Source organism: Labrus bergylta, chromosome 8 (genome assembly GCF_963930695.1).
Source record: "Labrus bergylta chromosome 8, fLabBer1.1, whole genome shotgun sequence".
NCBI lineage: Eukaryota > Metazoa > Chordata > Actinopteri > Labriformes > Labridae > Labrus > Labrus bergylta.
This window is the reverse complement of record NC_089202.1, coordinates 23,309,718-23,321,459: the sequence shown is the minus strand read 5'-3', so window position 1 is coordinate 23,321,459 and position 11,742 is coordinate 23,309,718. Positions and strand designations below refer to the sequence as shown.

Genomic DNA, 11,742 nt, shown 5'->3' with positions numbered 1-11,742 from the left:
AAAGACGGATTGACATTTCCTCTCCACATTTGTACCATGCTACAGTGTATAGACAGCCTAACCCCAGCTTTCGCTAAAGTCACATCAAAGTGACCGTAAATGAATATTTAACTGCAGCTGCTGCAGGAATTAAAAATACATTTGCATGCAGAATAACATTGCCGTTGCATTTTTCAGTAATGAAGAATTTTGCCCAGTCATCTAATATCAAGCACATACTACATCTAACTCTACTCCCTCTAGTCCCATGCAGCTTGTAGTGGCCGTTATTACTATTTCATTAAGTGCTCTTAGGGGCATTTTGTGTCTCAAATGGACAGTAAGAGGACAGAGAGAGAGAGAGAGAGAGAGAGAGCACAATTCTGAGCAAATTGCACGCACCCAACCAGGTTAGCTACAGGGGGGGCCCATCCATCCATCCATCGTCTTTATATTATCTTCACATTCACACCTAACCGAAACCTCCTCGCTGTAAGTTAACAGTGCTAACCACTGAACCAATATGCAGCCCTACGTAGGCCTATTTTTCTTTCCCCACATTTAAAATATACATTTAAAGATCTCAGCACATTTTGTCCATTTCTTGGTTGTGTGGACTTACTAGCATGACTTCTTTATATGTATGCTTCAAATCTCATTTACATTCGGACTTTGTGTCCCCAGAAAAAAAGAAAAGTAAACCTTCCCTTTACCACTACCTCCTGTCCCCTTGCATAATCTTCACCCTCTCTTTCTATCCGTCACCTTTCCTTAGCTCATCTCTTCCCTCCGTTTCATCATCTTCATCCTCCTCTCTATTTATCTTACTCGTCCTTTCTCCTCCCCTCTCTGTGTGTTCATCTCTCACTTTTCCCCTTCTTCTGTCAGGCCTGTCAGGAGTACATCCCACAGGTTGTTACACTCACCGGCCGTCGCGTTGAATGCTAATGGAGCCGGGCTGCGTGCCACAGTGACCCGAGCAGAGATGGCTTGAAAGGAGCCGGAGGAGGAGGAAGGATGTAGAGAGGAGTAAAGAGATACAGAGGGATCAGAAAGAGAAAACATGGAGTGCAAAGAACCTCAGGGTTTTTTTTAACGGGAGGGATAGAAGGGGGGTGATGGAGGGATGTGACGTGAGCGAGCGGGAGTATGGAAACTGATCATTGCAGGCAGAGCTCTCTCTCTCTCTCCCTCTCTCTCCCTCTCTCTCTCACTCTCTCACTCTCACGCTCTGTCCAGACTCTGCCAGAGAGAAACAAACATCCACATACTCATACACTGACATGCAGCACAGAGAGCCGCTGCTGCTGCTGCTCGCTCCTCCTCTCTCCCTCATATACACACCGTCTCACACTCCAGCTATTTACACACACACTCACACTCTCGCCTTGCAGCGAGGAGAACCCAGAGGAGGACAACCACAAACACACACGCACGGGGCACAGGAATGTAAGTGAGGAGCTTTCATCTGGAAACATCTGGCTGGTGGACTCCTCCCTCGTCTTCCCCCCCCCGGTGACTGGACTCTGCAGCAGGTGAGCGGCGTGTTGATTTCATGATCTCATGCATGTGGCCGTGTGTCGCAGTGACCACTACATGCTGGAACATGTGACATTCTTGTCCGGTCTTTGGCTGCGATCTTCTCCTTGTGAGCGTCCTCCCTGCACTACTGGAGGGCGATGAGGGAGATCTGATAACAATGTGTAGGAATAGATTTTCTTCTTTAATTAGTAAGGAGGTTATGACGGCTGACTCTTGTGTGAAGATGCACCGCAGTTACAACACCAGAAAGAGAGAGGAAAGGAAAAAGGAGGCTTGTGTTGCAGAGCGCTGCAGGAACACGCTGCACACATCCCCACTGTATCACAGATGGCATCACTGTGTTGGAATTCTCCGCAGATTTAACACCAATAAGAATCCCGTTCAGCTCTTTGAGTCTCCTCTGTCTGTGCTGAAACATTAAATAAGACGTCGCAGAGCGTTTGTAGTTCCAGCTCAGGCGGCAGATCAAAGTTTATGCGAGGGAGGCGGATTCCCACGCACCCAGCATGTGAGCACAGCAGCCCCGGTGCACGGTACTCATTGTGTTGACTGTAGATTTCTCTTTTCTTTTTCTTTTTCTGAAGCCCATGCAAAAATAATGATTTGGTCTTAATAATTAACGCAGCTTTTGTTTTTGTAATGGCCTTTTTTCTTATGCGGATAGCATGGCACTACATGCACATGGATGCACACTTGCACGAGTTCAAACATTTAAACGTCACTTAAAAAAAAGAACATCAATGTATATTCATTGCACGCTCATCCTTTCTCAACATGAACACGTCCACTTGTTGATCTTAGGGGTTCAGTTGAGAGGAGTTGGAGAAAATGCTTCCATGGCGATGTAACACTCACCCACACAGATGCCAGACCGACACCTACACAGACATCCAATTTCACACACGCTCGTTATGTACAAACAAGATTGAATGCAACATGTGTAATTGTTCACAGCAGAGTCATATGGTTGTACCAATCAATAGATGGTGATGGTGGCTTTTTTTGTTTATGTGGTTAGTTATCATGTCAGTCTATATTCCTGTTCAATCTTTGGTTTTACCAAATGAAAAATATCCCTCAGCATACCAATTCTTGTCGACACTACTTTCCATGTTTTTGGTTGCATGCTTCTCCGTCCCAAAAATTGGAAACGCAATCTGATTTGGTCTTCACCCTGCGCGACTCCTCAAGTGTTGATGGCTTCTCAAAAGCCGTTTTTTACATAAGCACTCCGGATAATATCTAGATAATTACTGGAGGACTGCTCCGGAGATTCTCCCGACCTAGCCGTTCACATATGCTCCTCAAAGGGGGGGGGGGGGGGGGGGGGGGGCTATACCTGTCAGAGGGGAGGGGGATTTCCTGAGGTAAGACGTGATGTAAAAAAAACAACGCGGAAGTAGCGGCCGAAGCAACAGAGTCTGCTACACAACGTTATAGCGAGAATATTTTCCTTCATATCAATGCTATGTGTAGTCCAATGGAATGACAACATCCTGATGAACAGACAACATAATGCAGCCGTTTAAATACGTGCACCGAGATCGTAGTGATCGCATGCAGACACTACGGCACTAGGCAGTCACTGTATATAAATGTCATTCTCTTCCCATTGGCTCGAGTTGAAATCTTCGGTGTATATGCTGCCGTGTTCAGACATCAGCTCACTCGGACTTTCTGCGGAAAAAATACTAGGGGTCTGGCTGGAGAAACTCCGGGTAAAGTCTGCACGAAAAATGCGGCTGTTTGTGTTCACACATAGCCTAAAGCCCCTCCGGGGAGCCAAATCTCCGAAATTTTTTAGGAGATGTGTGAAAAGGGTTAAACTGAGGAGGTACTATAGCCACCCTTGGATCTGCCCCCTGCTGCCTGAGCCGCTCGAGCTCAGCGCACTCACCGCTTTGAATATGTAAGCACCTATTATACAACATTATGGCTGCAACCACAGGACCAATCAGACAACATTTTGTAATTTAGACAGATGTTTCCAAACATCCCAACTTGAGCCAATAATTATATGTTTGGTTGACCTTTACTGCCTGAGAATTTAAGGTGAAGAATGGCTTACCGGGTACAACACAACGGGCCGAGTTCTCCGGTCTTTTCAGGTCACAGCTTTAAGAATGGATCGTACCATTATAGTGCATAAAGTATGTCTCCTCATGCAGTGAATGACTCGATCGGGAGATTTGACCAGAGAGGTTTTGATAAAGCAGCGTGGTGAGGAGGCAGATGTTTCATTATGGAGAGCTGTGTGATAATGACACTGTTCTTTTCTTTACCATATAAAGACACTTTGAGTCTGCAGGGCAGCTCTTATACTTCACTGATGGTCCACAGAACTGTAGAGGAACATCAGGCTTCATGATCAAACACAGTTTTAAATCACGTCATCTCTTCAGTCCATAATGATCGCTCGGTCGCTCTCTGCTGAGCGCAGGATGACCTCTCTGCTGTGAGGTCCAGATAATGTTCTTTTATCATCGTATAATGTTTTTTTTAAAGGATGAGTTAGGTGAACCAGGGTCGGCTATTTTAAAGAAATATGACATTAAGTTACCGTAAATACTGCATGGACAACTTTGGTTTCTCGATGCCTTTAACTGAGATAAATTAGGTTTGAGGGAATGTATTCCAATCTGCAGAGAAACATTTTGACGTCTCTTAAAGATTGAGTTATGTCGATGTGTATTAAAAAAGAGAGCAGAGAAGGTGCCGCTACACAGTTTACAGGAGTTGCAGTTTTTGGTAATTAAGTCTTAAGTCTTGCTCTGGTATCCAAACAGGTTCACGTTTAAATTCTGGTATAATGACAGCCACAGGAGAATATGAAATGATAACAAGAACCCAGACACATAATACTCCATACGAAGAACACATTAATGTGAACACACAATTTATGATTAAATAACAAGGTGAAGTGATAAGAGTCAAAGTTACTGTAAAGGTAGAGTTAATGTGCTAAAGTCATTCAATTGCACAGTCCTTTAGAGGTTTTGTCCAGGTGTGATAGTTGTGTAGAAAACGATGTAGTGAAGTTGTTCTGCAGAAACACTGATGCCGTCTGATGCTGTTGCTCATGAAACATGAGATCTTGGACTCAGTGTTCAAATGCAGATTCAGCTTGAACTGAACAGTGTTGTCAACATAGCAACCGGTCAGGATGAAGCGAGGTGGAATGAAGAGCAGCACTAGCTCAGCTCTGAAAGCCATAATCAGACTTTTAGTTCGCACAAAGACCTTTCTCTTCACTTGCTGAAAATACTTCATGATATGCCACTCCATCCTCAACAGGTGAAAGGTCAGTACACCTCTATCTTACCATGCACAGATAACCCTGTGTATGTGACTGAGCTGTGAGTTTCATAATAGAACATATTCCCACTGCAGCCATGTTGCCGTGACGATTGAACCGTTACGAGACAATAAGCGTGGAACTCGAAGAGAAAGTAAACGTTAGTGTTTGTAAAGTTGGAATAGTTCCTGCTAGTTCTACCAAAGGCTTATAAAAATGTGATTAAGGATGGTGTCACACTAGAGACCCAGATATTAGTATGCTTGACCCCGAAGTCCAGTTCATTTGCTCAGTGTGAACACAAACGTACCGTACTCGGGTACCGTGCCAGAGTCCGCTTGAGTACGGTCCGTGGGAGTTGTGAACGCAAACGTGCTCAAACAAGGAAGTGGACCGCTATGTGATTTAATTCTGAACGGCTCCTGTCACCTTTAAAACCATCTTATCTGTGCAGCACAGGTCCATTTTGTTCTCTGAGCTGCACTGTAGATGTCGAGGTAGGAAGAGGGTCGTTGTTGGAGTCCCAGAAATAACAAACACATCTTCAGTTAGCAGGACGGAGTCAGCCTGCGATTGGTTACCATGTTGGCGGATTTGCATTCTGCCACCTGCTGTACCTTCCTGTGAACATGCTCAATCTTATGTGAAGGCAGATCAGCGAGGGAGAGGGGGAGGGGGGAGCAATCGTGCTGGGATACAGTGCGAAGAAATGGCCCGTTGCAGATTACATGAGGTGACAGGCGGTGGCGGAGTACACCCTGGAATGGACTGGTCACCGGTCAATCAAAGGACTGACATGTAGAGACTAACAACCACTAAAACCACGAGCAGTTTAGCCCCTTATTGTCTTTGTCCTGTTGGAGGAAGTCGGAAGTTCCAAGCATGCTCGAGGAGAACGTGCAAACTCCACACAGAAAGCTCCTGTCCCACCCATTCAAACCACTGACCTTCCTTCTGTGACAGGACAGTGCTAACCTGCTCCACTGTATACCCCCCCGTCACAAATCAAACCTACATGCGCATGAGTCTGAAACTTAATCCACATCCAGGCCACCATATGTTTCATTCATCTCTACGTGCATTAGCAGAACACATTTAAATCCTGTCTGCCAATAAATCCATATAATCCACCGTCTCCCCTTGTGAAACATTTTTTTACAATGTGATTTTAACAGTCTGTTGTTCCCATCTTTCAAAAGGTCTCAATCCATTTCAAATGAAGGTTGATTTTGTGGCCCGGCTCTGTTGAACATTAGCTCACAAACGTGAATGTCAATGCCTTAAATGTCAAGCCCCCGCAACGATATCGGGGAATAAAACGACCAAGAGACAAAGGGGACATTTGGCAGGTTGAGAAGACGGGTAGGAAAATCAGAGAATATGCGTTTAATGGGTCAAAAATATGTCCTCTTCGTAAATATGTTTATGTTAATACATCTGCAGGACTAATTCACTTTGAACGACTCAGAAACAGCCGAGTGTCTCCAGCTCAATCAGCCTCATTTACGCTCCATTAAACCTGGAGTCCTAAACGTGTGCAGCTGTTAACGGGACAGGTGTTGTGATGTGTGTGTGTGTTTTGCTGTTTTGCAGTGTGTGTCGCCCCGCTGTGTGCTGCTGCTGCTGCTGCTGTTCGGGGAATGCTCGGCGGACGCGGAGGCGAGGTGTGAACACGATGAGCAGCCTGCAGGACAAATGGGTCACACTGACCCCAGCTGAATTCGCCCTGCTGCAGGAGTACACTCAGTGTGAGTAAACAGGCTTTCTGTGTCTGTGAGGAGAAAGGTTTGTGGAAGGTGTGTGTAATGATGTTACTCCTCGAGAGTCATTTACCAGGAGGGCTTAACAGTCGTGCTCTCTCTGGCAGCCATTACAGTCACTCAACACCAAAGTTAAACTTTTAATATAACTTTTAATTCTTCAGCTGGTTATCCTCAGAGAAAGAAGGATTGCTGTCTGAGATGTTTTGATTTACTCGCTCTGCTCTAATAAGTGATGGTTTTAACCAAGCGGCAAACTCCGTTGTTGAAAAATGAAGCCAATGAGGAAGTGTAAAATCCCGCAGTTCCTCGAGTGTCCACTGGAGGGTGGCTCCAGGAACACCGGAAGTCACACACACACCCATTCTAAAAAAGCCTGTTTATACAGCAGAAATAAACATGTTTACAGACTGGTACAAAAAATGAATAGGTCTTATTAGTTATTGTCATCAATGGAACAGACAGTACGGGGGGGGGGGGGGGGGATTTTTTTTTTTTAAGGGCTCTGTTTTGATTTTAAAAACGATACCTGTTACCCATAGTTAGGGGTGTAGCTGACATGATTGACAGGTGTGCGCGATATAACGGTTTGTCAAGGGGCTTAAAACCCGCCTCAGCTCCAGCTCTCAGCCTGTCGTTAGGTTGACTGGAAGTTAGGCTGAGACAGGATTTCCAACATGGCGGCTGCTGCTGATGAGCCTCTGGAGCCCCCTGCAGGAACAGATGGCTGACGTCACTCAGGCTCCATCCATTAATATTTACAGTCTATGGTTTTAACCAGCAGCAGGAGAGAAATCTGTGGACCCTTTCTTTTTTGCGTTACTGTAACGGCGTCATGTCTTAAGTTACTTTATGGTTCAACAAGTTTTCATTCCCTTTTTATTTCAACTAAAAATATATACATCCCCATCAGCGAGTATTGCCTGTTCGAAAATCAGTGAAACCACAACTCTGAACATAGCCTGGTCCCGAACAGTTAGGGAGCGCAGTGGAAGTTGCCATGGTGATCTAGCCAGGTTTATATTGAGCCGGCTTCCTGACACTGACACTGAAACTCAAACAGACCTGTCTAATTGATTTCTGGAGCTCTGTAGTGACCCTTTCTGGTTAGAAAGCAAAACAGGGGCGCCAGATGGCCTAGCGGTTATGACACACGCCTTTTGTACACAGGCATTAGTCGTGGGATTCGAATCCCGGACTCTGCCCTTTGCTGCATGTTATCCAATGCTTTCTCCCCCGAACACTTCAGCTGTCTTATCTCATAGTATGTCACAAAATGTTGGAGTTTTCCTCTCCTGATCACTGCATGCCCGTCTTGTCTTTTCCCTCTCAAAAAGGAAAGTTTCATGAGTTTTGACCTGATGCAAATCACCCCGTCAGTGTTTTAATGAAGGTCTTATTGTGGTCAGATATCTATCAGTGTTCCTCCTCACAGACGGAGACGTGCTCTCCCTGATAACATCAAATCACCGGGCAGAGCGTTCCTCTGTATATCTGCTGTAAACGGCGCTTTGATTCCTCCCTCCTCTTTGGTAAATCTGAGACATCTCTGGTGTTTAATGACAAAGACTCTGATATAGTAAAAGCCGCCCGCGCTGCGTGTTCATCATGCTGATGTAGAAAGCTTTGAGCCGCTCGAGCGTTTAATCTGTTTGGTGGCGTTTCAGCTCTGAATGATTCATTTCTCAGAACGACTCACGGCTCCTCACTCCCCGGCAGACCGAGCTCTGCCTAGAGTTTATGTTACGCTCCGAGATGTTGACACATTTCTTCTATTTTTAATTTTTTTTTAAACGGTACCAGCGGTGGAAAAAGTGACGCCACCTGGCAGGCTAACTGAGGGATGCTGTGCACCGTCCACACTCACAGTTCTGGACAGACTTTAGAAGTCAAACATTGGAGGTTACATCATGAAACAGTTGTTAGGTGTTACGCTTTATTTTTAAAACATAGCACTTTATGGATACATCTTCAGAGCTCCTTTCAGCCTCTAACATATTGGAAGCATTTAAACCGCTGCATCTTTAATTTGCTGCTCTGAGCTCCGAGTATGAAGCTGAATAATTAATGCTTTCAGCCGGGCTCTTTTGTGTACCACTGTTTCATTCGTAATGACATTTCTCTCTCCAGTCACTCTGTGCCCGCCCAGTTACCCTGAGGATCTCCGCTGATCTTTCTATAATGACTTCTCTATGGTGAAAACAGAAGTGTTCATATGTTTCATCACTTTTAAAAGCAAACATGAAAATAAAAAACGTGGAAAGAAAAAGCAATGACACCAAGAGAACAAGCATTGAATAGACAGTCTGTTTAAGAGAATAGAAGAACATAGATGACAGCATAAAACAGAGGGGATGTAATCACTAACGAGTGCAGTGCTGATCTATGTAACTGTGTAAACAAATCAGAATGTCTTTAGCTGTTTAAATCTCATCTTATAGTGTCACAATTTCAAATGCGAGAAGGAAACATTTTTTTATTTTATTTTCATCTTTAAAGCCAGCAAAAAACAGCAGAGAGATCCCCGTCCCTCCGGTCACTCACTGAGGTTTACATCTCTTTAGTCTTTATCATGCTGCAGGAGACTCTGAGAGGACGTGCTCACAGTCTGTTGATGCACACACACACATATGACTCTCCAGCTGATCTTTAACTGCTGGTGTTTGTCACCTGCCTGTCCAACAGGAAGCAGACCAACTCCACGTCCACGTGTAAAAGCCAACACAAGGTTCACCCTCGTTTTATCCGCTTAGTGTTTCTCCTCACTCTGATTATACTTTCTCTTCTTCGCCGCTACGTCCACATCCGCCATATTAGCCAGTTTGAATCACGTCCAATCAGTGAATAGTATCCACTCCTTAACTCACCTGCTTTGCTGTCATTGGCTGGAGGAAACACACCAGCTCCCCGCCCAGAAATGTCCAGAGTCAACCAGAACAAAGCAGAACAGTAAAATCCAGTCAGAGGACAGGCTCTATGCAGACACAGTCAAAATGCTACTGACTGGGGCGCTGGTGGCGCAGTGGTTAGTGTGCTCGCCCCATGCATGGAGGCTGTAGTCCTCCAATTGGGCGGCCCACTTGTGGCTCCATTCCTGCATGTCATACCCCACTCTCTCTCCCTGATTTCCATCTACTATCTCTCCATTAAAGGCACAAAAAGCCCAAAAATAAATCTTTCGAAAATGCTAATGACATATTGTAATTAATGGGAAGCGATATGAAAACACAGAAGTTAAGGGTTAAATGTATATATTTTGTGTTGCTGCTTTGTCTCTCCTCATTGTTGGATCTAGAATCCCTCGATACATCGTGGAGTCTTTTCCTCACGTGTAGGATGATGCTGTCTTGGGTTTTATTTCCATTCATTCAGTCGGTGTGTGTTTTTTTTTTTTTAAATTTAAAGAGACTGAGTTCAGATATCCAATAAACTCCCCGCTGCTCTCTCTGAATCATGTTTCACTCCAGAGCCAGAAAGTTGAGCTTCTTGTTTTTTTTTTTGTCTTTTTTTGCAAATATCTCCTATTGTGGGAGGCTTGGAAGGAGTATGTTGAATTAAAGAAGAAAATGTTTCAAATATGTGAGGCCAAACGATTAAGCTTGAAATGAAAACAACGTGGGATGAAAAAAAAGAAAAAAGAAAGAAGAAGAAGAAGCGGAGATGCAAAGGAGGACTAAAGAGTCTTAGTGTGTGTGCATGTCTGCGTGCAGGCGTGTGTGCACGCTCGACGGATCGGGATAATCATGTTTCAACGAGCTGCGGGCGTCTCTTTGTGCTGCTAAAGGTTATAAAATATCCCGTTCTGTGTGCGGCAACAATGGGCATCACCTTCCCTCCTCATCCCTCCCTCCTACCGTACACCTCTCCTCCTCCTCATTAAAGCGAGCTGTGCACACTTTCATAACATTTTTGATAGCTCTGCGGCACGTCAGGCCCTTAAGATCCGCCTCACAACAATTAAAACTGGTCTTGATGCGAGCTCGTTGCTGTTGTGCTGCAGAGTGCAGCGGCTTCACCGAGGGGGAAATCCTTTTTACCATTCAGAGTGAAGCATTAAAAAGGTGAAATTAGCGCTGTCCTCTGATTACTGTGTGCTGCACGACGCTTTAATCATTTAGCCCGAGCGAGAAAAGAAAAAATGTATTTCAATTTATGGGTGCCTGCTGAATGAGACGGGCAATCTGCAGACACATAATCACAGAGCCGACGTCGTGCTAATAAAGATGGTCAATAATGAAGACACACACACACACACGTGCAGTTCGGTGTGAGACGTTTGTTTCTACTCGCTGTTTGTGAAATTTCATCTTGAGAAAATGAAAGAAGCAGAGCCATTGGTGACGGAGGCGGGAGGATGTCACAAAACTACAAAAAGCTGATCAGAGGAGTTCAAATGCAAAGCTCAACAAATGCAAATGATCAGCAGCTCAGTCTGTAGGGACTGTAGAGGGTCACTGGTTCAAGTCCCGGTGTGAACCAAATCTGGACGTTGGTCTGATAGCACCAATACACCAAGTCAAATTCCTTGTATGTGTAAATGTACTTGGCAATAAAACCCGATTCTGATTCTGATTCTGGTAGCTGGAGAGATGCCAGTTCACTTCATGAGCACTGCAGATGTGTCGTTAAGCAAGGCACTGAACCCTCACAACCAGCTCAGGAGCGCTCGCTGTGGGCAGCCGGCTCATCTCTCCACTATGTCCTGTGTGTGCATGTGTGTGTGTTTCAGCCTGTGTGTGTGTGTGTGTGTAGCATGTTCAACAACAGAGAGTATAATTGAATTTCCTCTCACAGGATTGATAATCTTTATTGTCTTCTTCTTCTGTCATAATTATCCTACAACACCTGCAGTTTGTAACCATGAGGTTTGCAACTGTTTGCTTCACCTTGTTGTCTTAGAACAAACGGGGAGATATGCATGTGAACATGATGCATCGTAAAGACGCTCCATGTTGAAATCATTCTCCCATCACAAAGCCACTAACTGATCCTCGTCGTGCGTCCTCAGACTCCACCAAGAAGCTGAAGGATGTGCTGCAGGAGTTCCATGGAGACGGTGTGTTGGCTAAATACAATCCAGAGGAGGTATGTACAGTTTACACTCCGTTATACAACCCACAGTTTATAGTCTATTAAATACAGTCCTGACTGAAGCTCCCTCATAAA

The 11,742-nt window shown here is 44.9% G+C and overlaps 1 protein-coding gene across 2 annotated transcripts in view; it reads left to right on the top strand.

The window, feature by feature from the left end:
- Positions 1–1,092: 1,092 nt before the first annotated feature.
- The window catches only part of dgkb (diacylglycerol kinase, beta), a 73,352-nt gene continuing 62,702 nt past the window's right edge, over positions 1,093–11,742 (top strand). The window contains exons 1-3 of one of the 2 annotated variants that reach the window (XM_065958074.1): positions 1,093–1,514; positions 6,410–6,564; positions 11,585–11,661. In XM_065958074.1, coding sequence (XP_065814146.1) covers positions 1,129–1,514; positions 6,410–6,564; positions 11,585–11,661 — 618 coding nt within the window. In that variant the 5' untranslated portion in view covers positions 1,093–1,128. The remainder of the gene's footprint in view (positions 1,515–6,409; positions 6,565–11,584; positions 11,662–11,742) is intronic. The other variant, XM_020653612.3, reaches the window with a different exon arrangement.